The sequence below is a fragment of the Pyricularia grisea genome, chromosome VI (assembly GCF_004355905.1).
Source record: "Pyricularia grisea strain NI907 chromosome VI, whole genome shotgun sequence".
NCBI lineage: Eukaryota > Fungi > Ascomycota > Sordariomycetes > Magnaporthales > Pyriculariaceae > Pyricularia > Pyricularia grisea.
In genome coordinates this window covers 880,882-904,657 of record NC_044974.1, presented here as the reverse complement: position 1 = coordinate 904,657, position 23,776 = coordinate 880,882, and the positions used below count along the sequence as shown (strand labels likewise).

Genomic DNA, 23,776 nt, shown 5'->3' with positions numbered 1-23,776 from the left:
GACCACCTCCGTAAGCGCCTTCACGCTGGTGACGAGGCGACACATAGCCGGCGAGACTGGGCTGCAAGTCCGTTACAGTGAGCAGATGTCCAATCTGAACACCTGTATTGGAGTAGAGAACGGGCTGTTGGTTTGGTTCCAGGGGTAAGTTGACCCAGTTCGATTTCCAGTCGCGTAACATATTTCATAAGATCTAACGTTTGGCCGAGAAAAAAAAAAGAAAATAAAAGGCGAACAGTCGCAATGGTCTGAAAACCTGCATGGCTGCTCCCTTACCCCAAGACTTTTGCCAGGAGAGCTCAGTGAGCATGCAAAGCCAATGATGCCACGGCTGGTTCGGACTGGTTCATGTGCCGATGGCGGGCGGAACACAAGTTGCGGTGTTCGTACGGCAAAGCCAGAGAATATCAACAACAAAGCAATCCCCACCTGCAACTGCGCTGGGGAAGGAGCTCAACCTCCCAGCCTGGATCTTGGTATGTCTCCGAGGAGATTTTCTCTAGAACCTCCCTACTTTGGTCATCCGTGATGGGTTTTCTGCTACACCTGCTAATCATTATCCAATGTGACCCGTGCAGACCAAGGCATCTAGATGAGCGACCATGAGTCCGATTATAGGATGTACTGTAACCCCAGAAATGGCAGAGCCAGTGGTGGAGAGGGCAGTGCAGAGTATTATTACAGTAAGCAGGATTATAGCGAGCACGACTTCGCGGTCCAGAAGTATGGCGAAGAACACGCCATTAGGCAGAAGTGATATATTTTCCTCCAAAGACTCCTCAACAGGAATGCGGTCACTTCCAAAGAGCTCGATATGGATAAAGCCTGTGCGGACTGACGGGTCGTCGACGAGATCTCCGGCAAGTGTATGGTCCATGCATACTGCACCGTACAAGGTGGACCTAAGAGCACTCAGCCGTTGTGTGCTGTATCGCAACTCGATCTTGAGAACTGGCTGGTCAACGACAATGTAATACTGAGATTCCAAGAGCTGTGATTACAGAAATACATCCCCCCGCCCCCCTTCAGTTCTGCACCCAAGGACTGCAAACAGCTAACCATCAACTTCCCCAGCAGAACACATTGACTGGTCGCCTGATGCCTTTCGCCAGGTTTGTCTGAATGGAACCGTCGAGGGCAACAAACTGATGCACAACAATCCTTTGATAAAGGCCGACGAGCGAGGTCCGGCCGCTCTCAAAAGATTGCATGCTTCTGTATTTATACTTGGGACTGATTGTGAGTTATAGTTTGGTTCACTGTAAGGGGAAAGAGAACAAGGTCTGGTGGTATGCAAAGGTTTACGAGGGTAGGTGGAAAAATTAAGATACAGTTAAGCTTGGAGGAGCTCCCTAGATATTCGGAAATTCAAAGCCATTATTGTCATGCTCATAAACGCTTTTCTGTCTCCGACTTGTAACTATTTGTGCTTTTAACAGTGCGCCACCCAGCAGTCACAAAACAACTTTGATCTGCTACGTAATCATACATCGGCATCGCGAGATTCAAACAGAAATGAAATGTTCCTTTGCAATGGTCAGCTTAACCAGCTTGTTCGTTGGTGGTGTCTGGCCTCGGTGTCGAACCGTGGCCGGTACCAGGCCTACTCTGCGAGCGCTTGAGCTTGTTTTTGCCCTTGGGATCGAACAAGCTTTTGACGCGACGCAGCCTCGCCCAGCGCTCCTTGTCCTTTGCGTCCCGCGTCGCTTCGTCCTCGTCTTCATCTTCATTGTCCCTAGTGGAGTCCGCAACATGGTGGCCGCTCGTGGTCGGCCGCACCGGCGTGGTAGGCTGTGCAGGCGTCTTTTCCGTGGATGCAGGCTGCCCACCGACACTCTTGGAGCCTTTATGTCCAAAAAGTCTATTTGTACTCCTGTTGCGGAGGTATGCATCGTTCTTGATCACTTGCACCATCACCTCCCAGCCGGCTGGGCTAGGCGACTGTCCGGCCTTGGACTTGGACGATGTCCCGGCTCCCGTGCTGCGCTGGGCGTGACCGTTCTTCCAGGGGCAGAAGTCGCGATGCTCCCTCAGGGGGTCCAGGTGGTCCATCATGGCGGGGACGAGGACAGCACCAGTGGTCTGATCGACTTCCTTGCTCTTGAACATCCAGAGACCCAAGCGGCGGAGACAAGTGTGGCAAGAGGCTGAGTTGGGAACGGCGCCGATCTTGGGATTCTCGAGTCCTTGCCAGCCTATCATGGCAAGGGCCAAAGCCGCCCGGTTCGGTGCAGCTGGTTGTGGTGCCGGTGGTGGAGGGTCGCTGAAGAACGTTGGAGGTAGGTTATGTAGGATTGCATCCAGGTCAAGCTTCTCGGGCAGTCGTAGATTAAACTCGTAGGGTAGAAAATCCTTGCGAGCGCAAAGCTCGTCGTAGCGCTTCCGAAGCGCTTCAAGTGCAACCGCAGGGTTCGCAAGCGGTAATCGGATGAGATGATCTATAATGAAATCGAGGGTAATCAGTCAGTCGTCCATTCTTTTCCCGCCACACCAACATGGGCAAGTCTTACCATCGCATCCACGTTCCCTCCAGAGACAGTCCTCTTGATGGGCAGTGACCATAAGCTCGGCATACTTCTCCACCAGGGCATCCTCAATTTCAGAAGCAACAAGAACCGGAACCTCCTTGCCCTCAACCTCCTTACGGTTCAGCTTGACGACCATCTCCTTATTGCAGAGGGTGCAGCGCAGGCGCTCCTTTCCCATACAGACCCAGCCCTTCTTGGCCCACTCAACCTCGTTGACGCGGTCGGGTTTGGGCGTCCAGTCGGTCAGCTCCTGGAACGTGGCCAGGCGCTTGATGAGCTGGTCCCGATCCCCGGGGCAGTAGCGTGGGGTGGTGAGCGGGGTTTTGTCCTGAGCAATTGGCCCATTGCGTATGTTGGTTTTCCCGCCAGGCGTCTTCCTCAATAGAACGGTAGGCAGACCTGGTGCGGTGATTGTAGGAGCTCTGCCCAAGGACGAGGTACAGTCTGCGGTTGGGGAGGAATCTGGAGCACCCACCCTACGGCGCTTGAGGAGATCAATCTTGTTGGAGCTTGAGATTGGCATATTTTGATCTGGGTCGGAGACGCCGTTGTTGATGGTTGTCGAGGTTCGGGATACAGATGGAGAGGGAGGGGCGACAGGTCGTGTGTTTGTGTCGGTCGAAGATGGTGAGGACGGTCTTGCACCGATTCCCTGCAGGAGGGCGTTGAACTTCCGCTTTGTTGCGTTCATTGCGACACTATTCAGTAATGCAAGGCCTCTATGGGCAGTATTCCAAGATATTTTTGTTTGGTACCCGGCTAATGTTTGTTTCCGGAGCGGGCAGCGCGGAAATGGTTGCAAAGGGAGTGGAATGCTCCAATAACAAAGTCGATGGTTCAAGTGAATGGCTTGCTTTACAAACCGTCATACAAGGGTGGGACGACTCTATTCAATGTTGCAACGGGGAAAATGAATGTGGAGACAGGTGCTGGGTGGCTTAATATGGATGAATTGGGGTATGCGTGGCTGACTTTTTCATCCCTTGGTTGTTGAACCTTTTTTTTTTTTTTTTTCTTTCTGACTTTCACGACCTGAGCTGCACGTCGGCGTTGTGATGGCAACGACGAAGACGTGGTCGAGGCCCTGGCGCGATTAAGCAATTCCGCAAAGCACGGGCCCCTGTCGGTCCTACCTTGTACCTGGTACAACCCCACTCTACCCGCCTGGAGCCAGGAGCCCACCCATGTCTTCCCCTTTCATACATTTAAAAGTTGAACCTGACGACCACCAAATTCTAGATTCCATGCAGCAGCATATCAATTGCTACGAAGTAGTAAATGGCAATGGAATACTGGCACTTGCATCAATCTGATTGCGTTTCATATACAGAGCAACAACCCATGCACAATCCCTCTAAACCCAAAAAGCGCCATCTCTTTTGGGTCTAATTCTCACCTGGTCTCGAGCTGTAGGGCTGAACACGCTTTGAATGAGGCTGTCTGGCTCCATGCTAGCCTTGTTATGAGACATCACGCTAGTTTCTTTTCGAAAATGTTGAAACTAGAAATTGTGGCACAGGGCAAATTCTCGGTGCTCTAGAACTGACAAGAAAACACGTCTGCTAACCCAGAAACTTGGAGAATTTGTACATGTTTGAACATCTTCGAGGGTATATACTGTCTCTTAGCATCTAATCTTGCGGTACATGACCACTCCAGGATCTTTTCAGCTAAGTCGTCTGTTTGTGGTCGTGATAGGTGACCCCTCTGGAAGGTCCGCACTTGGTGCCCCACGTTCATGTTGATGCACCCAGAGCCGGAATGAGCTCCGGTGGGCCCGAGTATGTCTAGATGTCTCCAGGCACCAATACGATGCGCTATGATGCTTCAAAGCTGCACGCCCAGTCGAGATTTATCCACCCAGATGCTGCTGATAAGTATATGAGCACATGGTCTCGGCGTCCTAACGTCACTCAAACTGCTGCTACCAACCCATCTTTTTATTCTATTCTACTGGGCTTCATACTGAGAGGTGGGCCGAAACTAAATAGTGCCCAGCATTTTTGGAGACCAAATACAAACTCTTTTGGCTGAAAGCTGAAATTTAAATATGAAAACACCAACGCGAAGACAAAAAGGAACCCCGAGCAAAATAATGGTGACCTGAATCGGATTAGATGTAGCAGTTGCAGGTCATATGCAGAAATTACCAACGTCCACCATCCCAAATTATTCATGACAGCTCAAACGGCGAGCATGTATCTTCTCCTGCGGCCAGATCAAGGCCGCCCACGGCCAACTTTTCAGCATGTATTGGCGCTCGATACAACTGCTCGGTTCAGAATCCCTTTACAGCTCCTTGGTGAGAATTTCTGTCAGATCCTGCAAGATATCTCTCGACCTCAAGCCCTCATCATGGCCCTTCGTGATCCAATCAATGACTGAAGCCGGCGAGCGCAGGATCGAACTGTTCATGTGCGCGTCACCCAGAGAGAAAAGCTTCTTTTCCTGGCGCGAGCAAGTACGATCACGAGGGAAGATTCTAGTCTCGTGGTCTGGATCAGCGCCTCGTTGGTTGCGCATGTTCTCCATGAGGTTGATATAGCTTTTGCGCCAAGGTTGGGTCGAGCGACGCTCCTCCGTCTGCAGGGCGCCCGACATCTCCTGGTGTTCCACCACATCCAAGGTCTCCTCCCACTCGTAGCCCGGAACGTCGAGAGCACAGGTACCTTCTTGAGGCAGCCAAATCCACTTGGCGTCCAGGTGTCCAGTGGCTCTGGAGACCGGCTCGCGCTCCTGGTCTGCAAAGCGTACAGAGTGTCGTTTGCTGTGGCTGCTGCTTCGCCTCTTCAAGATGCTGGGTGCTGAAGTATCGGTTCCTGGTCAGCAAATAGAACCGCAAAAGTGAGGTCAGTGGCATATCACCACATGAAGACACTAACCACGACGAGGCTCACCCTGCTTTCGGGTGGAGGAGGCCATTGGAACTCCGGTTCGGCCGCGGGCCTGGTATGTCTCATCACGGTGGAAGAAAGCCGAAAGATCATCGGACTCGAGCTGGCTCCAAGAAGAGCGGCGGTTTTGGGTTCGATACTCCATTTTTGATCTGGAAAGACTGAGCCGATGTAGACAAATGGGAAGCTGTAGTTAATGCCAGTCGAGATGGATGCCTGCAGCTTGATAATGGTTCGGTGGTCTTTGTTGGTTGTGAACAGACGAGACGAAAACCCAATTGTAGGCTGGCTGTCCCAGAAATATATCCTCAAATTCTTAAGGAGGGTGACTTGGACTCAGATGTGAGTATTTAGTAAAAGGTGAGTTCGATCTGAAGACAACGGGGTGAATAAGGGAGTGAGAAATAAAGCACCATTTGGTCGCGGCCTCTTAGACAACCAGATGCCATAGCATTCACAAGAGCCCGAGCCACTTCAGCGCGTCCATTCACAGATATCTATTACATTCAGGAGAAGTGGGTCCCTAAACAACAATATCTGATTGTTTGTCACAGGAGCAAACTTGGGCAAACAGCCTTTCACGCAGGTGGTTTGGTACTTGCTGTCGCGTATAGCTCAACAACGGACAAATAGTGGAGGTGCAGCTATCCTGGAGCCTACCACAACGTACATTCAACCAGGACAGTAGGGAGCACAATATTCAGGAGACCGATCTGTATTTTTCCAACAAAAAGGGGCTCGGCGAAGCTATCCGCGTAACCTTGAGAACAACGGCTTACTCACAGGTAGCAATGGCGTTTACCAACCAGCAAATAAAGACGAATTTGCAAGCAGACTTTCAAAGTTTCTGAGGTGTCTGCATATCTCAAATTCATATCATTCTTTTGTGATGCCAACAATTTTTTTTGAGATTCCCAGTGCTGGCCATGATGAATTATGAGTAGCCTCAGCTTCAAGTGCCTACTTGGACAGGTAAGTAGGTCAAATGTAGGTTGACAAAAAGGGGCGCGGGTAGGTGGTCAATGAACAGTGTGTGTTTTTATAACGTCGTACTTACGTTTGGTTGGACTTGAAGTTCATTAAGATGCGCTGGAGATGTTAATACGTGCGATAGGATAGGATAGTAAAGTGTTCCGTAGGATTGGCGACACGGTGGGGTCAACGGCACATAAGCTTGGGCTGAAATCGAGAGCATGATTCGCCTGGAGAGAATCCCATGATAACGACTGGCCAGTGCAGGGTTACACGTCTCATGTGGGGCTCGTTAATACCACGCGAGCCCCCCTTGGCATCAATCAATCAACTTCGAATCTCGTCGACCACGGGCAAGGAAGCTCAATACAAGCGAGCTGCCTCACACACAACTACCTTCCTTGATCACCCCCAACGAAGGTTTGTAATTTAATTTAGGGATCATAGAAGCAAATTAATAGTTGCAGTACCCCACAGATCACAAACTCTCTCTAGAAACCGATCACGGAACAAAAAAAAAAAAAAAAAAAAAAAAAAAAAAAAAAACAACCCCGCGACGATTGATCTACTATTGTTTACTGTACTGTACTGTACTGTATACGTGGTAGTAGATCAAATCTCCTTTCGGGGACCCAATCCAAGCCCCCCAGGTGGTCAAGGATTGAAACAGGTCATTTCATGCCTTGAGCAGGTTTGTGTGTTTTTATTGAGGGTGCAACAATAGCTAGATCCTGGTGTCGCATCTGCGTTGGCTTTTGGTCTCAGCCGCTGGCTTCTCGGTGGCCCTCCAATAATGAAACGCCTTGTCACCGGCCTGCTGAGGGACCCTCGTGGTTCCTGGTGCTGCTTTTGGTTTACTGACACTCACTCCCGCTTTTGCACAATCCAACGCAGCTGGCTTCCCCCTCTTCCCTCCTTTGGGGAAACATGGCTCAATTTAACATGGTTCGCTTGCCATTTTTTTCTCGAAACCTGATTAACTCATTTTCATTGTTCCTGAAAACCCACCCCCCGCATCCATCTTTCTGAACTCGCGAGCAAGGTTTCTTCTTCCATTTCAGCTCAACACTCAAAAACGAAGGTGCCTCCTCGTGTAATAAATCCTTGGTTTCTTTCACAGCAACTTTAGTTCATTGGCTACAACTGCTGCTCTACCTTGAATAACCAAGAAAAACATCAACCGCAAACATGCCTGGAATTCGTAAGTCCCGCCATGAAATCTCAGCAAATCTACGTGCATGAAGCAAGAAATACGGGAAGCATTTAACGCTGACTTGCTCCTCCAATCCAAACTCATAACCCCCCAAAAAAAGCCCTTCACGCTTTTGACAATCTCAAGGCCAAGCTTAAGGCTGCCTTCAACGAAAGGAAGAAGAAGTCAAGCAGCGAAAAGCCTGCAGATCCAGCTGCCACAACCACTACAGCTGCCACACCAGCCAAGACCGATGCTGCACCGGCCGCGGCTCCTGCTGGTGAGTTAGCAGTCGCAAACAACTTCCTCCCTTTGCCGCTGTTTTAGTATTTCTTTGCTATCATTCTTATCTCCGGTACTGACACGCACAGTAGCTGCAGCTGCACCCGCAGCATCGGCACCCGCAGCCGCCGCGCCCGATGCGGCCAAGAAAGACGACGCCGCAGCGACTCCGGCCGCCGCAGAGCCGGCACCGGCTGCCTCCGAGCCAGCCAAGCCTGCCGCGCCCGCCGTGACCGAGCCCGCATCTACCGAAGCCGCACCAGCTCCCGCCGCGAGCACCACGGTGGCAGCTGCGGAAGCCCCCGCCGCGCCGGCGCCGACCCCGGCCCCGGCCGAGCCTGCTGCCGCCGTCGATGCTGCTCCTCCTGCGTCTGCCACTGAGACTGCCAAGGCCGAGGAGAAGAAGCCCGAGGCGACTGATGCAGCACCTGCTGCTGCACCGGCTGCCCCTGCCGCGGCTGCCGCGCCCGCTGCGCCAACGGCATGAGGTGTGGTGGAAACAAAGTCATATGTTGGCTAGTCTACCACTAGGTTTGCGCTTTCAAGGGTCATTTTTCCAGGGTCTCGTCCATCTTTTTGTCTTTCCAAGTCACTCGCCACTATTTGTGGATCCTTTACTGTTTAAGACACGCCAAGACACCCGACTTGAGACGACATATCTTTTTTTTTTTTCTTAATGCGTTGGTTGTTTCTGTTTTCATCAGTGTTAATACCCCGCAAATTGGCGAATGTGCCTCTACACGCGGCATATGTTGTCCTTCATCCTATTTCTGCGTTTTCTGCATCATGTTTATCCTAATATCCAAATTCGTGCACTTTGTTTATAAGCAATTCAATATTGGCTCTCTTGGATGCGGCTAGGTCTAGACTATGCCCATGGAGCTTTTGTCGAACCAACTTGTCCATCATTTGTCCCACTACTTTCAGACGCCGGTATCCCGCTTTGTCTCGCAACTGGGTCGGAAGGCGGAGGTCTTGTAGATCCAGTCATCGGTGGCAGCACCCGCGAAGAAGGTATCCCCGGCGCAGGCATCCGACCTGCTTGCGCCCACGGTGCAGCTGTACCCACTGAGACACCCATAGGATTCAACTGTGCTGGCGGCATGCCCGTTGGTGGCATTCCCATAGGCGCCTGTCCTGCAGCTGCAACGATAGGCTGATTCTGCATATGCACACTCTGTGTTGGTATTGGTGCTTCTGGATCCACTTCCCAGGAGAACAATGAGCCGATGGGGAAATGTTGAACAACCGGGAACTTGGATAAAACCTCGGCGTTGAACATCTTGATCATGCCCTGTCGTGATGACAACATTAGCCTTTGTGCTGCCAGTACTCTGCCACTTGTGACTGCTTACCTTGTTCACCTTGCCCCAACCGTCCTTGATGCCAGAAACATCCCAGAGCATGGGGCTGTGTTCCCAGAAGGGACCTTTCTTTACGTCGTTGATGAACCCGACGGCAGAAAAATACATGTTCAGCTCGCGCTGCACCTCGACAGTTTCGGCCTTGGTAATATCCCCGAGTTTTGGAGCACGCATCACGGAGCCTTCAAGGGGCATAGTCTCGTCTTCAGAGATTGGGCGGGTGAGTTGTGCCGAGCCAAATATATATGGAAGGAAAGAGTGATCATCGAGACCCCATACTCCATGCGACCCGGCTGGTTCCAGGGTGTATGTAAGGATAAGCTTTCGTATAACCTTGAGGTATCTGTAGGATAGGGTCAACTCATTCTAGTTAGCATAAGGCCTCAGGCTGAGAGTATATCTCTAGCTGGATAACTCACTGCTCAAAGACACCGAGCACAATGCTTCGTTCAATGTCACCCTGATTCGACTCCGGCCCGTCTGTGAATGCGCCCAATTTCCACAAGCCACCCAAGAATGCCAGGAAGCTCAGCTCATGCCCAGTTCCATAGTCAAGTCTTTGTGAACTGCCGAAGCTGCCAAGGAAGTATGCCCTCAGCTCGTCAATGGCGCTAGCTGTTGAAAATGCCTTGTGCTCCTCAGCCTTTTCGGCTGTGTCGTCTTTGGTTTTTGACTGCTCTCCATCACTGTCAAATGACAGAACCTCGGGCGCGATAGACTCAGCCAGGAGCGCGTCCACCCTGTCCTCGAGGCGCTTGTGCCACGTCCGAAAGGCAATGTTACCAAACCTGCGTGGTCCCGGGTCGGGCGGCGCCTCGTCAACTATCGCGACCACTTTATCGAGGAGTGTCTGCAGCCGTCGAACGGAGGGTGGATCGTCGCGCGGAGATGCGAGCGTGAAAACGGTGCCGGCGTTGGCCGGGGCCCCCGATTTTTTGCGGGGACATAATGAGCGGTTCAGCTGGAGCACGAAGACGCAGATGTCGCGGTAGGCTTTCGAGGTCAGGAAGTGTGAAACATCTGCACCGTCGTTGATCTTCTTCGTTGGGGTTTGGAACTTCCAGCCCTTGCCTCGTGGGAGGATTTCCAGCTTAGGGAGCTGGACCGGCTTCGGAGGTGGCTCCATGATCGCGGGGTAAAAAGCACCGCGGTTTTGATCTGATGCTCCGGGTATCGCTGAACTTCTGTAACTTGATCTGTATTTCGCAGTGGCTTACACTTGATCGGTGATTTCACAGCCAGCCATCGGGGTTTTTTTTTGTTTTGTTTTTGTTTTTTTCCCTTTTAGCTGCTTCCTTTTGGTTGGTTGACGTTCAACTTGGGCACCTACCATAGCTCAGGTAGGTCCGATGTGCAAGCGCCATTGTCCCCAGGGAATGCTTGTACGTCTGCTCTCTCCACTTTTGGTGTGCAGGGTCCTGTCATGCCGTGGGGTCAGGGTCGTCCAATGCCGGAAGGGATTACGTCATAGGGATAATCATCATGCACCTGTTGGAGTGAAGGATGACCTACCAACCGGACATTTCTGCGAAGTGGCTTGCTGAAGATAGGTCTGGCTGATGTATGTGGCTTGAAATGATTTGAATTATATATTGGTCAAGATATTTCAAGTCTTGGGTACTTAGGAAAGTTGACCGTAGGTTGCGAACGTTAGAGCGGCCTAAATGTTCGCACTATCATTCGCGCTGGAGCACACTAAGGCAGGTCCCTAGGTAGAAGGTTTCTTTAGCAGATGTAAAACTCGTTGCCCACACGGTTTTTTACTTTATAGTGTTCATAATTAGGTAGGCAGGTATGTACCCGAGAAGGTAAGATACCTAGGTAGGCACCAACAAAAGAAGGGCACGCTTTCTAGTTGCCTGCTAGATTCAGCAGCATAGCTCAAGGACGCGACAGAGGCTCCATCTGAAGTTTCATCCAAAGTAAACGGACTAGCCCACATAACGAAGTAGTCGGGCGGCGAAACTCAGAAACATTGGATAACAAAAACCCTCAAAAGAGCCCACCACACGGGTTGACATGTTGTTATTCGTCGAAAAACATATTTCTTTCTTTTGGATCGACGTCACTTTCATCTTAAAAAGACGTGGCGCGTAATGGATGGGAAAAGCCTTCATCCCTCCCATTTTTGTGGCTTACCATTAAGGGAAGGTGTAGGATAATGGATGGATGGTATGACGTAGCAACCCAGCTCGATGAACGCATATGGTCAGCAATCATCAATCAACGCCTATATAACTGAGCAAAGAACACCACATCAGTATCCAACAAAAAACATGTAACACAAGCACAAACAATAATCCCCAAAAAGCCAAAGCAATAAAGCCAAGCTACTTTTCTCCCTTCCAAACAAAAGCTCAAATCAACCAACACCCAAAAAAAAAACCCCACCTAAACAAAAATGTCTTCGCAAAACAACGGTGCTGCTGGCGGTGCTCAGCTCCTCACTGGCATCCTCGGTAACACAGTCTCGGGCCTGACCAACACCGTCGGCGGCGTCGTCGGCGCTGCAGGCCGTGGAGTCGGCGAGACGGTCAACGGTGTCACGGGCGGTGTCGGCAGACCCCTCGGCGACGGCATCACGAACCTCACCGGCGGTCTCGAGAACGCGACCGGCTCCATTGCCAAGGGCGCACGCGACGCCGGCCAGTGGAAGAGCCCTCGCAACTAAAAAGAATTTTTTGTTGGGCTTTGATCTGATATTGTAATCTTTGGAAAACTTCTTTGTACTTTGTCCTTTTTTTTCTTGTTTTATGACCTGAGCGAGTTCGAAAGGAAGCCTTTTGTTATGAATCGATATCTAAGATGGATTTTTTTGGGAGGCATATGTATTAGCAGCGCAAATTAGGAGCTTTTGAAATATCATGAGACTATGAACATAACAAACCTTGACCACTTACCTAGTTTTAACGGTCCGCAAAAAACAAAGCAACTAGCGACAGAGGTGTCTGTCGCAGAAAGTAGACAGTAACCATGTACACAATCAGGCAGGGGATGTGCAAATAGATTAGAACTAGTCGTCAGCCAATGGTCAATACAGCCAACAAAGGTATAAAAACCATATCTAGAAATACACAAGGGTATACACAGATGATGGTAACTAAGAAAATAATAAAAAGCTTAAGGGTATATGTAACATTATGTAGAGCATTCCCGTGCATTTTCCATTGTGGCTTATGCCCCCACTGTTCTGCAAGATGAAAAGGATTTAAACAGCAACAAGTATACGCGTATTAAATGTGTTCGAGCAATCGGACAACACACTAGTGCCGCTATGTTCGCACCTTGGCCGGCTCAGGAGCGGATATGACCTGCTCTTCTTGTGACCCGACAATAGTACGTAGCATCCTGGTCCTGATGTCAGTGATCGCCCTTCTCATCGAGCAAGAAAGCTACCTGGAGAGAAGAAAGAAAAAAAACTTACCGTTTGTTTTGTTCCTGGATGTCATTGTTCATTTCCTCCATATCTTTTGCCGTCTCGAGTCCTCTAGCTAACTAATCACCACCGAAGAAACCATGTTAGCATCAAATTCTGACCAAAGTTCTCAACGACAGTGGAGCGTATACGCAGATCAAGGTGATCGAGGGGATGCTAGCAACATCTAATGATGATGAAGGGGTGTGGCGGGAAAGGAGTTGAACTGCTTCAGGCAAAGGGGCGCTCGCACCAAAGCTAATGTCGTAGCATTGTTGTCCGGCACAGCGTTGTTGCTCTCCGAGCCGTCGTTCTCACCTTCCACGGTCTTGGGGTTGGTGCTCTTGTCATCATCGGCCTCCTCGCCGTTCTCGCCATTGGCGAAGCGGCTCGCGGCTAGGCCCTTGGCCGGCTGTGCTTTGGTCTGCAATGGGGTTTTCATTCTTCTGTGTTAGGGGCCGGGTCCAAAAACGCAGCACTTTTCACTCACCCTCGAATGGCATAGACGTACCTGCGCCTCAGCGAGCTCCGCATCCTTGACCTTCAGTTGGCTCTGGAGCTCCTTTATCTGGTGCTCCGCGTCCGTCAACTTCTTCTGCGTCTCGGAGACCATCTCTGTCATGCTGTCGTGCAGGTCCCTGTAATCTGCCTCGTTGCGCTTCTTGTTTGCATCCGCCTCGAGCTTGTGTGCCTCAAGGTCCTTCTCCACCATCGCCAGCTCCTCCTTGGCTGCGGTCAGCTCGGCCACAGCGTTGGCCGCCTTGTCCTCGGCGTCCTTGTCCGCGGCGGCAGACTTCTCCTTGAAGGCTGCGAGCTCAGCACGCAGGGCGTCGATCTCGCTCGTGTCGGGCTTCTGGCTCTTGAGGGCGTCGAGCGCGGCCTGGGCCTCGAACTTCTCCATCTTCTCATGAGCAAGCTGTCCGCCCATGTCATCCAGCTCCTCCTTGGCCTTGGCCAGCTCCGCCTTGGTCGCCAGCATTGCAGCCTCGAGTTCCTTCTTAGCGGCCTCGAGCTCTGCAGCGTGCGCCGTTGAGGCGGAAGCATGTTCAGCCTTGAGATCCTCGATAATTTTATCGTGCTCGGCCTTGATTTGCGCGATGGTAGCCTCGGTGCCGGCGGCACCCTGCTGCTCCAGGTTTTGGAGCGCATTGGTATGCAGCGCAACTAGCTTCTTCACCTCCTCGTTGTGGCTCTCCTCCAAGTCCTTCCTGGTCGCCTCGAGCGCTGCTGCGTGGCTGGCTTTCGCCTCGGTCAGCCTTGCCTCTGCAGCATCAATCTCCTTCTGAAGGCCCTTCGTCTGCTCGAGCTCCTTCATGAGCTTGTCAATCTCTGCAGTGTGCTTGGCATCCAGGTCAGCTTTCAGCTCTTCGAGCTTGGAGCTTACGGCGCCGTCTCCAGCAGCCTTGGCAGCAGCAAGCTCCTCTGCATGCGCAGAAAGAATGCTTTCCTTCTCCTTGTTGTGAGTGGCAACCAAGGCTTCCTTTTCGGTCGCGAGCTCTTGCTTAATCGACTCTACTGCTTGAGAGTGGGCAGCCTTCAACGCCTCCAACTCCTTAGCCAAAGCAGCCTCTCCGTCAGCCTTGAGCCTGTCAACTTGCTCGGCATGGCTAGCCTTGAGCGACTCGAGCTCCTTAATTTCGGCATCACGATCAGCAGATGCAGTGAGCTTAGCGCTCTCGAGAGCCTCGGCATGACTGGCACGCAGCGCGTCGAGAGCAGCCTGGTGCTCAGCCTCCTTGGCTGCAAGAGCCTCAGCGATTGCCGCATGCTCGGCCTTGGCGGCGGCGAGGGCCTTGGCCTGAGCCTCGGCGTCCTCGGAAGACTTTTTGGACAGGTCGGCATGTGTCCTGCTGATCTCATCAAGTGACTTGACAAGCTCCTCGTGCTTGACCACCAGCTCATTGTGCTTAGGCTCCAGATCTTGGAACTGTCGCTTAAAGTGTGCCTCTCCCTTAAGCTCTTCAATCTCGCGCTCGTAGTCGCGCGAGATGGCGGCCTGTTGGGCGTCCTTCCTCGACTCGAGGGAGGCAAGCTCTTCCTGCAACTTTTGCAGATTGGCATCCTTCTCTTTGCTCTCGGCGAGAGCAGACTCGAGCTGGGCCTGGGACTCTTTAAGGGCCTCCTCAGCCTTGGTTGCTGCTTGCTTGGCAGCATCCAGCTCGGCCTCGAGTTCTGAAACCCGCGATTCAAGTGTCGGCAGCAGGGTTGTCTTCTCCTCGAGATCTGTCTTGGCAGCCTCTGCAGCCTGCTCCGCAGTTTCGAGCTTGGCCTTGAGATCGGCAATCTCAGCCTCGAGAGCGGATAACTTGGCTGTGCTAGACTCGGTCTCTGACAGCAGCTTTGCCTCGTGAGCTGCCTCGAGCTCCTGCTGTGACGCTGTAAGATCATCAATCTTCTTCTGCAGCTCACCAATGGAAGACTCGTGGCTAGACTTCATCTCAGCAATTGCCTTTTCGTGATCACCTGCATCGGCCGAGCTCTTGGACAATTCCTCGCGATGCTTAGCTTCCATAGCGGCGATAGCAGCCTGCTGCTGCTCTTCAAGTGACTGCTGCAGGGCCTCCAACTTTGCGGCGTGCTCTTCGGTTGCCTTGGTGAGGGCAGCTTCACTTTCATTCAGCTTGGCGGCATGCTCGGCTTGAAGACCCTCCAGAGTCTCCCTTAGCTGTGCAAGCTCGGTATCGGTTGCCTCTTTGGAAGTGGCAAGGCTCTGAGTCTCAAGCTTGTGCTTCTCCAGCTCAGCCTCGGCCTCCTGAAGCTTGGACAGGGCCTCGGCGACCTGCTCCTCCAGCGCCTTGAGCTGAGCAGCATTTTCGGACTTGAGCGCCTCTAGGGCCTCCTCCCGCTCCTTACGCAGGGTCTCCTCCACGTTTTGCCGTTCGGCAGCGCCAGACTCGAGCTGGCTGTCGAGGGTCGAGATGCGCTCTTGCGAAGTGGCGATCTGCTCCTTGAGGACCTTGAGCGCGGTCACCTCGGCCTCAGCAGATGCAAGCTTCTCCCTGAGCGCCTCGATCTCGGCAGTCGCTGCGGCCGCGGCCGCCGTGCTGCTCGCGGTTGACAGCGAGGCACGCGGGGCACGGGAAACGGAACTTGCAGAGCTCGATGTCGCACCGCCGACTGACGACAGGCGCTTCTTGGCGTCCGCGACGGCGCCGCTCGACGTACCGGCGGGCCTCGAAGCTACTGTCCGGCTCACGCCAGTGGCGCTGGTGCCAGTGGTGGAGCTCCTGGGCGCGGCCGAGGTGCTTCTCGCGGTGCCCGTACTGCTACTGCTGGCCGTGACGGGCTTGCGAGCTGCGGCCGCAGTTCCCGCTGTCTTGGAGGATGGGGAGACTGGGGCGGTCGAGGTGCGGCGACTCGCGCTGGAAGAACTGGTCGTAGGGCGTTTCTTGGACTCGTCCTCTGAGATAGATGGGCGAGACCGATGAGACGCAGTCGTCGAGGCCGTGCCGGGTCGCTTTACTGTGGATGTAGTTCCCGTAGCAGGTCTGGTTGGAGCCTTGCTTAACGTGCTCCCAGTAGTAGATGTTTTGGAAGTCGAGCTGGTGGTAGCAGGTTTCGTCGTGGAGCTGGATGATGTGCCCGGACGTCGAAGACCACTGGTGGTTGTGGTACTGCTGGTTGGTCGCTTTGCCGCAGTCGCGCTCGAAGATGTTTTCTTCGCAGCGGGCGACGAAGGGGATGCGGCTTCTGCCTGCGGGGCAACATTAGGAATGTCGGTGTCGGACATGATGCAATCGATTGGTCGTTTGTCTGGCGGGAGAGGCGCGAATGGCTCGGTAGGGAAAAAGGGAGGCGTCGCAATCAATGTACCCAGCTGCAAAAATCCAGGGAGAATGTCAGCGCTTTCTTGGACCTCAAGGTACGGTACACAGTAGTGGCGGCTACAACGGTGGTCAAGCTGGGTTGGATGTCTGGGGTTTGGGAAGCCGCGTTACTCACGGTGGTATTATGAAATTTGACCCTGGCTGTATGTAGGCTCCCGTCAGAAAAACACGAAAACCCGACTGGATGGTCCCGAGTAGGCGTCGCGTTGAACTGGATATCGGATTGAGTTCAGGCTTTGCGGTGGTACATGCAAAGCGTTTGCTGATTTCAGGATGGCAACAAACGAAAAAAGAGAGACTCAATAGTCTGTCGGCTGCTGTGTGTACACCTAGCTATCTTTAAGTGTGTGAAACAAAAACTGCCAGATTTCCTTCCCGCCCCGAAATTCGGATGGACAGGGGAGGCTTGTCGATTTCAGATGGGATCAAGCAGAGCAAGCACCAACGCGTGTACTGCAGAGACCAAGAGAAAAAAAAAATGAATTGGGTTCAAGAGATGGCGAAGAAGGTGAACCAAAAAAAACAAAATTCGACACGACGAGAAAAAAAAAAAAAAAAAAAAAAACCCGTCTCCTGAGGGTTTTCGTCGTCTCTCGGTTCGGCAGCTAAGCTCGCTCCAAGCTAAGCAGTAGACCAGGGGTTTAGCAGCAATCCAATCTCGTTGTACGGATGCGCGTTACTCTAGTCTCTCCTAAGCGGCTGGCTGCACTCCACCGGCGCTACAAGATGGTGTGGTTGTACTTTCTACTTTACGTAGTATTCGGCTATACGTCCGTTGTATGTTGTAATCAAGGGCCCACATGTTTGTCATGGCTCATTGACAATGATCGATCTCCAAAGAGTAACTAGCTGTACTGTACCTAATCTATCCGTAAGTCATCCATGGCAAAAGTGGAAAAGGGATCAAGCCTGTATGTAGATAGCCACCTCAGGTACCTATCACTAGGCAATTAATTCAACGACTTCAACTAGCCTACGACGTACTACCATAGAATTAGCAAAGCCTCCTATTCTCCGCAGCCTCAGCTAGACTTAGGCCTAGCCACCATCTCTCCATCCTGTTTCGTGGACAATTCGTTTCAATTGACTGACTTCTCAGGTTGTGGTTGGGTGCCCATGCCGATCAATCTCGCCAATCAGCGCCAACCACATCTACCAGGTTTGCAGGTACAGTACGCCGTCACCCGCTGTCAGTCTACGGAGTACGTGGTGGCATACCAGTTACCAACCTACTGTAATATGCCCCTGTCCGCAACGGTAGTGAACTTTTCAACCACAAGCTCAACGGAAGGAGGTACTACGAGTAGACCCTTTGGATTTGATGAAGCTTGCTTCAGCCATCTTTTTAGACGGTCTGGATTTCTCAACGTATGTACACCCCGAGCGAGACAAATGTCTCGCAATTCTTTATGCCTTGGCATCTTTTCTCATTTGATTAGGTTTGTACAATATAGAACGATCAAACGCTGCTGCAGGTCAGTTGAGCACCAGTTCCATGCTATATCTTGTCGCCCCACTTGACAGCGGTGCGTATCCATCCAATGGCCCGAAGATATTTTGCTTTTTCTTCCCACATTGGACGAGACATGAGACGTCCAATTAAAGGTTCCCCACCAGGTCAGGTCCCTGTGAACGTGCGCGCGCAGCCTGTGACCTGTTCAAAAAAAGGAAGTCAAAGCGGAAAGGAAACAGACAGAACAAATCACCGGCGAATTCATGATCTAGACTTAGCAATGAAATGCCTAAAAAAAAAAAAAGTTCGATAGGTGCCCATTATCATGCAGGCAATGCAACATGCCCAACATTTTATGTAAGGCACCCAAGTAAACCAAGGTATCTAGGTACGGATGCCCGACAGAGACACATTAGAGAGGTTGGTTGCAACACAACGTGGCAAGGTGTTGTTGGCTTGGATTTATTTCCGGATCAGATCTCTTTGCTGGCGAATACCCCAGTGCAATGCAACAAACACCCTGTTTCAGGGACTGCGGTACTCCAGACTACCGGTAAGAAATAAATTCAAGAAACGTAAAAGCAAATTTGGCATAGAAAGTTCGATGAATTGGGTATCATAAGAGAGAGAAGGAAAATAAAAATAAAAACAAACACCCAACGCCAATTGGACTAGCCAGTTCAAACAAAAACCCTTGCCCCTTAAATCAAGCAAGCCATTTAGGCAACCGACTGACAGAGAAACCCCTTGCTTGGTAGGCCTTCCTTGCTCTGTTAACCAGGATATCCCTCCACCTCCGGACGTGATCCGGCGCCCAGCCGAGCTCGTGCGCAACGGCATCGACATTGAACCGGGGGTTCTTCACAACGTGTTCGAGAATCACCTTCTTCTCCTCCTCGCTGGGCTCACCCTGCTCATCCAACACAGGGGGCCTAGCATCTAGTCGGCGCGCAGTAGGCTTTTGCTCCGTTTTAAGTGCCTTGGCGACCGCCATCGGTTGTCGTGAAACCCCGTACCCCTCATCCGCCGCAAGACCAAAGGCGAGCATGCTCGCCTGCATCTTGCGCCTGCGGTGTTCCCATAGCGGGTCGGGCCCGAGATTCTGCGTTGACCGGCAGAAGGCCATGTACTGGTCGTCGTTGGTAGCGTATCGAGCCTGTGCCTCCATCTGTCTGTTCCGCTTTATGGCCGCGTCGTGATTCGCCGCCTCCCTCTGGACCTCAGCTTCCGCCTCCTGGCACTCTTGTTCCACGCGCTCAGTCTCGGCGATCACTTCGAACTTGGCTTGCGATTCAGCCAAACCCCCCCTCCCCTCTTGTAGTTGTTTGAGGCAGTCGACGAGGACCTCTCGTGATATCTGCGCACGAACATCCTTCATGCCAGCATCGCGTGCCGGAGTCACACGTCTCACTACCGTGTCCGTCAAGGCATTCAGCCATCCTATGACGTGGTTGGCAATCGCCACCGTCGTTGGGGACATGTAGGCGCACCGGCGACTACTGAGCACCAATTCGGTACTCATCCCGCCAATGACAAACGCCTCCCGCAGTAGAACAATTCCAGCAGGAACGATACTCTTGGTCACGTCTTCAGCAAGAGCCCTGGCGTTTTTGTGTCGGGGCAAAGAGTCGCAAAGATCTTCGGTCATGATATTTATCGCTGCGATCCGAAGCTCGAGGAGCTTGGCATTTTGTCGTAGATATTCATCTTGCTTCGCAACGTCAGGGTAGATTGGGGCCTGTCCGAGTTGGCTGTATAGCTTCCTGAGAGCGATAGCAAGCTTCTTGGTGCTGCCAAATTTTACGCTCAATTTCCAACTCGAGTGCCACCCGTCTCCGCTTCCAGCCCAGCATTCTTTACCCATCTGCAGAAACGCTGTCTGGAGTGCACCGCAGTAGACTTTCACGTAGTGGTGATCCTGGGGGTTTTCGGGGCCAAACGGAAGTTCGATGGTTTCACATGCCGGCGTCTTTTCGCTTGGGCTTGGGCTTGGGCGTCCATCATCCACTGGTGCTTCTTCCTCGGGAATATCGTCAGGCTCCTGCTCTTCATATCGTTCGTGTACTTCGTTGTCATCAGATTGTTGGGCCAGCCCTCCATCTTCACCATTATGATCTTGGCTCCCGCCTGGCCCACGCGCGCCTTTTCCAGAAGAATCAAGAGATATATGCTCGTGCTCCCTAACCGCCGACACCTCCTCGTCTTCCTCATCATCGTCTGGAACATCGTAGCTGTTGACCTCCACTGCCCGTGACGGACGAGGCTCTCTGGAGGTCGGTCGCTGCAGCGATGACCTGCGTTGTGTTGTATTAGCCTCGCTTGTAGAGCTACCCGGCTGGCCATCTGTGTTCCCAAGCTCGGGGCTGTCTCTTTGAGCTGCCTCGGCTCCCTCGTCTGTAAAGTTGCTGCTCCGCGTCCGACGTCGCTTCCCTGCCCGCGGCGCCTGTGCAGCAGTCGGATTCCCCGCAGGCGGCTTATCCTCGATGAGTATCACCAGGCTCGCGTTGTTCGACCTCACCGACTTCCTAGGCCGGCCTCTTCGAGGCTTCTTTGCTGGCGGTGAGCTCAAGGGAGGAAACGTAAGATCGGCCAGCGCCTCGGGCTCGAGAGCCGTACGTTTGGCGCCTACGCGAATCTCATCTTCCAAGGACTCGGAATGGTCTGCGACGGTCTCGGAGCGGTTCAAGGCCACTCGCTTGCGGCGACTGGCAGCCTTGGGCGGCGGCGGCGGCGGCGGTTGTGGGTCGGTGCTGCTGGGCGCATCTTGTCGCGTCGCTTCGTTAGAGGCGGCAGTTTTGGATCGAAGCCGCAGGCTGGCCCTGGATGACATCGCGACCAAGCTAAAAGCTTAAAAATGATTACGATTGGGTAACTGTCACCTGTTTGTCGAGCTGTGCTGCATGATCGGAAGGCGGCTGTGAATCATTTCCTTGTATGCTCAAGAGGCAAGAGGTGGACATGGGTCCGGCGGCTTGTTTGTTTTCGTCGAAAGTGAACCCCCATAAGTCGTTGTTTGGCATGGGCATTTGACCCACACAAGGTACCTGGTACCTACCTACCTCTGCGATGGGAACTTATTGACTACTTAGCACCTACCTAGCATTACCGCCTCTTGTATTTTATCCACCAACTTGTAGTAGATGCTAATACTTAGAAAAACTTAATATTGCTAAAAGTCCGAATTATCTACTAGAACATGGTCAATGTATGAGGGGGAAAATTGCCAAATGCACATACCTGGGGTGATCTACAGCGTGTGTTAAATAACCGATCGTGTGTTATTATAGCGCGGACCTTGACCTGGGCCCAACCCCGCACCCGGCGCTTCCGTTACGTTTGTGGTACAGGTCCAGGTAGCAGGCTCATCCCATCAATTTGGTCTTCTAACTTCGGTTCATCCTTGCCAACTTATTCAGATTAAATACAAGTCTTTGATTTTTGTTGTCATGGAATTTGAAATCTACGTCGTATATGAGCTAAATAATATTTGGGTTTAGCTAGGTACCCACCCATCAAACTGTTCGCACTTTAAAGACTAGAATAGAACTAGGGGTCTAGTTCTAGAAATAGGCTGCTCTCCACTGCGACAGTAAGGATATTGAGCTCGCCCTGCTTTTCCTAGGCAAAGTGAGGATTATGTACAAGAGTGAAGGATGGAAAGATTCCTATTGAGCTCCAAATGACATTGGATAGATATTTTGCTTTCACGAGGACAACAAGTAGAACTTTACGGCGCAAACTTCATGCTTTGGTCGTTCATGAACTTCTCCGGCCTCTCTTGGTAAAATTATATACAATTACATATAAACAATGAGGAAGTACATCTCCTTGACACCAGCCATATCAACTTTTATAGAATGTCAACCCAGTTCGCCCCATTACGACAAGCCCAGGTGGGAGGAGTCGAGATGCAACCGAGGCCATCAGTGTAAGAGGGTTGAACCCTCTTGCGCTGATTGGACGTCGTGTCTGCTTTGGGCAGGTCATGCTGACGGGGGTGGAGGCATCCCGAGACTAGAAGAAGGCCGCGTCTATCACTCAGTTGCTCCCCTAGAACCATCTTCCTTTCTCATCCAAAACCAAGTCTCGGACGATATCCTTGTCTTTCTACAGGTCTCGTTGGTATTTGCTCAAGCCTTTTCTGCATCGATATCTCCCGCTCACAATGTCCTCCCCCACTGTCTACGCAATCACTGGTGCCAACAAAGGTGAGATCAACTTTACCCCTGAATAACCCCCGCCTTGCTTCCTTCGCCATCGGTAGACTGTTTTACCATGTAGGCTGGTATAGATCAAGGGAGACCTTACCATTGAAGTCCTTGACGTCGATGACTTTCATGCACCAATGATCGAGATACTACGGAAATTTTACTCCAGTTTCAATCTCAGCGGCCATTGCCTCATATCTACTCCAGTCATTCAACGCCAACAAAACACACACGATCTCTCTCGACTTTTCCCCCCCTCCAACCAGCAGCTAACTCCCAATCTCAACAAAAAAAGGCATCGGTCGCGCCATAGTCGCACTGCTCCTCAACCGTCCCTCGACCATCATCCTCGCCCTGGTCCGCAACCCGACCGACCCTACCTCCAGCAGCCTGACGACGCTGGCCAAATCGCCCAGCAGCACCCTCCACGTCGTTCCCTTTGACGCCGAAGGGGACGCCATCCCCCTCCCCTCGGGAGTCACCCAAATCGACGTGGTGGTGGCCAACGCCGGCGCCTCGTCCGGCTACAAGCCGGTCCTCGAAACCAGCCCAGAGGACCTCGTCTTCGACTTCACCGTCAACGCCGTCGGGCCCCTGAGGCTCTTCAAGGCTGCCTGGCCGCTGCTGCAAAAGGCGGCCTCGCCTAGGTTCGTCCTCATGACGAGCTCCGTCGGCAGCATCGCAGGCCAGCAGCAGGAGAGCTTCCCCAGCACTGCGTACGGCATGTCCAAGGCCGCCGCCAACTGGCTGGTCGTCAAGATTGGAGTTGAGCATGGCCCGGAAGGGTTGAGCGTAATGGCATTGCATCCTGGGTAAGGAGTGCTTGTTTTTTTTTTTCTTTTTTTTTTGTTAGATTTTCCTCGTCACTGTTTGTGTACATTTGTCACCAGCTGACGCTTGATATTGTATGGAACAAAAGTTGGGTCAAAACTCAGATGGGTCAAGGCATCGCCGACTCGATTGGCTTTGCAGAGCCCCCTACGACCACCGAGGACAGCGCTCGCGCCTGCGTCGAGCAGATGGACAAGCTGGAAAAGGCGAACTCGGGAAGGTATGTGACGTACACTGGCGAGGTTCTGCCTTGGTGAAACGTGGCAGTTAGACTGGCAACCATCGTGGCCAGGTATATATGATGAACAGACAGACCTCTGGAGGTATGGCGTCTTGATTCGTTGAATATTATTCACTCTTGAACATCTGCAGCCTTCTGCTCAACAACAGCACAAGTATTGGCTAAGCTACCCTCAATATCACTTATTCAGTCATAACCTGGCGATTCTTTGGATAGCAGAATCTTTGCCATCAATCTATAATTTCATGAAGGGGCTTGTTTCTCACGAATACTAGCAAATGGCTGCGAACAAAACAAAAAAAAAGTAAGCGCACGCTTATATCCAGAACATTCATGTTGATGATTGAAAAATATGTATCGACACGCACCACCTCCCAACTCAACTCGACCGTCCCCCACGACCATATATCGCAGATAAGACAGGACGGCAGTGGATGCTGGGAGAGCAAATGGTCAAATTTCGCTGCGGTTTTAAGCCAGCCAATCCCATAAGCCCCCTCCCTCGCCTCCAGATGGTGTCGACGTCAACCCTCCCCGTTGGATTTCCTTTCTTGAGTTCTCTTGGAGAA

General features: G+C 52.1%; 9 protein-coding genes across 9 annotated transcripts; 4 read left to right on the top strand and 5 right to left on the bottom strand.

Annotated features, from left to right (window-relative positions):
• Window positions 1-814: 814 nt before the first annotated feature.
• PgNI_11394 (uncharacterized protein) lies at window positions 815-1,238 on the top strand (the record flags this gene model as incomplete). The annotated part of the gene is made up of 2 exons (XM_031131361.1): window positions 815-827; window positions 1,075-1,238. Coding segments are annotated over 2 exons (177 nt in total), but the record flags the coding sequence as incomplete, so codon positions are not given.
• A 115-nt stretch (window positions 1,239-1,353) lies between these two features.
• Window positions 1,354-3,521, bottom strand: PgNI_11393 (uncharacterized protein). The gene is made up of 2 exons (XM_031131360.1): window positions 2,511-3,521; window positions 1,354-2,438 (listed from the first exon to the last, which is right to left on the bottom strand). The coding sequence occupies exons 1-2, from the start codon at window positions 3,217-3,219 to the stop codon at window positions 1,543-1,545; spliced, it is 1,605 nt and encodes a 534-aa protein (XP_030976711.1). The 5' UTR covers window positions 3,220-3,521; the 3' UTR covers window positions 1,354-1,542.
• Window positions 3,522-4,817: 1,296 nt separating this feature from the next.
• PgNI_11392 (uncharacterized protein) lies at window positions 4,818-5,625 on the bottom strand (the record flags this gene model as incomplete). Its single annotated transcript, XM_031131359.1, has 2 exons — window positions 5,411-5,625; window positions 4,818-5,347 (listed from the first exon to the last, which is right to left on the bottom strand). Exons 1-2 carry the CDS (start codon window positions 5,565-5,567, stop codon window positions 4,818-4,820), a joined length of 687 nt encoding a protein of 228 aa, XP_030976712.1. The 5' UTR covers window positions 5,568-5,625.
• A 1,407-nt stretch (window positions 5,626-7,032) lies between these two features.
• PgNI_11391 (uncharacterized protein) lies at window positions 7,033-8,355 on the top strand (the record flags this gene model as incomplete). Its single annotated transcript, XM_031131358.1, has 3 exons — window positions 7,033-7,595; window positions 7,708-7,866; window positions 7,961-8,355. Exons 1-3 carry the CDS (start codon window positions 7,583-7,585, stop codon window positions 8,353-8,355), a joined length of 567 nt encoding a protein of 188 aa, XP_030976709.1. The 5' UTR covers window positions 7,033-7,582.
• On the bottom strand, window positions 8,179-10,520 carry PgNI_11390 (uncharacterized protein). Its single transcript, XM_031131357.1, has 3 exons — window positions 9,652-10,520; window positions 9,224-9,575; window positions 8,179-9,162 (listed from the first exon to the last, which is right to left on the bottom strand). Exons 1-3 carry the CDS (start codon window positions 10,356-10,358, stop codon window positions 8,737-8,739), a joined length of 1,485 nt encoding a protein of 494 aa, XP_030976710.1. The 5' UTR covers window positions 10,359-10,520; the 3' UTR covers window positions 8,179-8,736.
• Window positions 10,521-11,633: 1,113 nt separating this feature from the next.
• PgNI_11389 (uncharacterized protein) lies at window positions 11,634-11,903 on the top strand (the record flags this gene model as incomplete). The annotated part of the gene is made up of 1 exon (XM_031131356.1): window positions 11,634-11,903. One exon carries the CDS (start codon window positions 11,634-11,636, stop codon window positions 11,901-11,903), a length of 270 nt encoding a protein of 89 aa, XP_030976868.1.
• Window positions 11,904-12,238: 335 nt separating this feature from the next.
• Window positions 12,239-17,011, bottom strand: PgNI_11388 (uncharacterized protein). Its single transcript, XM_031131355.1, has 5 exons — window positions 16,590-17,011; window positions 13,159-16,464; window positions 12,901-13,071; window positions 12,657-12,727; window positions 12,239-12,580 (listed from the first exon to the last, which is right to left on the bottom strand). The coding sequence occupies exons 2-5, from the start codon at window positions 16,375-16,377 to the stop codon at window positions 12,505-12,507; spliced, it is 3,537 nt and encodes a 1,178-aa protein (XP_030976875.1). The 5' UTR covers window positions 16,378-16,464; window positions 16,590-17,011; the 3' UTR covers window positions 12,239-12,504.
• Window positions 17,012-18,633: 1,622 nt separating this feature from the next.
• PgNI_11387 (uncharacterized protein) lies at window positions 18,634-20,757 on the bottom strand (the record flags this gene model as incomplete). The annotated part of the gene is made up of 1 exon (XM_031131354.1): window positions 18,634-20,757. The coding sequence occupies one exon, from the start codon at window positions 20,755-20,757 to the stop codon at window positions 18,634-18,636; it is 2,124 nt and encodes a 707-aa protein (XP_030976871.1).
• Window positions 20,758-22,018: 1,261 nt separating this feature from the next.
• On the top strand, window positions 22,019-23,492 carry PgNI_11386 (uncharacterized protein). Its single transcript, XM_031131353.1, has 3 exons — window positions 22,019-22,135; window positions 22,431-22,947; window positions 23,055-23,492. Exons 1-3 carry the CDS (start codon window positions 22,093-22,095, stop codon window positions 23,221-23,223), a joined length of 729 nt encoding a protein of 242 aa, XP_030976870.1. The 5' UTR covers window positions 22,019-22,092; the 3' UTR covers window positions 23,224-23,492.
• The last annotated feature ends 284 nt before the right edge of the window (window positions 23,493-23,776 follow it).

Excerpts from the sequence above, each read along its gene's own strand:
- PgNI_11393 (XM_031131360.1), bottom strand. The coding sequence starts at position 3,219 with ATGAACGCAACAAAGCGGAAGTTCAACGCCCTCCTGCAGGGAATCGGT. Across the intron at positions 2,439-2,510 it reads GAGGGAACGTGGATGCGATG|ATCATCTCATCCGATTACCG; the intron begins GTAAGACTTGCC and ends ATTTCATTATAG.
- PgNI_11390 (XM_031131357.1), bottom strand. The coding sequence starts at position 10,358 with ATGGAGCCACCTCCGAAGCCGGTCCAGCTCCCTAAGCTGGAAATCCTC. Across the intron at positions 9,576-9,651 it reads GTGCTCGGTGTCTTTGAGCA|ATACCTCAAGGTTATACGAA; the intron begins GTGAGTTATCCA and ends CCTATCCTACAG. Across the intron at positions 9,163-9,223 it reads GTTGGGGCAAGGTGAACAAG|GGCATGATCAAGATGTTCAA; the intron begins GTAAGCAGTCAC and ends TCATCACGACAG.
- PgNI_11388 (XM_031131355.1), bottom strand. The coding sequence starts at position 16,377 with ATGTCCGACACCGACATTCCTAATGTTGCCCCGCAGGCAGAAGCCGCA. Across the intron at positions 13,072-13,158 it reads CGGAGCTCGCTGAGGCGCAG|ACCAAAGCACAGCCGGCCAA; the intron begins GTACGTCTATGC and ends ACCCCATTGCAG. Across the intron at positions 12,728-12,900 it reads ATGCTACGACATTAGCTTTG|TTAGCTAGAGGACTCGAGAC; the intron begins GTGCGAGCGCCC and ends GGTGGTGATTAG.
- PgNI_11386 (XM_031131353.1), top strand. The coding sequence starts at position 22,093 with ATGTCCTCCCCCACTGTCTACGCAATCACTGGTGCCAACAAAG. Across the intron at positions 22,136-22,430 it reads AATCACTGGTGCCAACAAAG|GCATCGGTCGCGCCATAGTC; the intron begins GTGAGATCAACT and ends CAACAAAAAAAG. Across the intron at positions 22,948-23,054 it reads GTAATGGCATTGCATCCTGG|TTGGGTCAAAACTCAGATGG; the intron begins GTAAGGAGTGCT and ends ATGGAACAAAAG.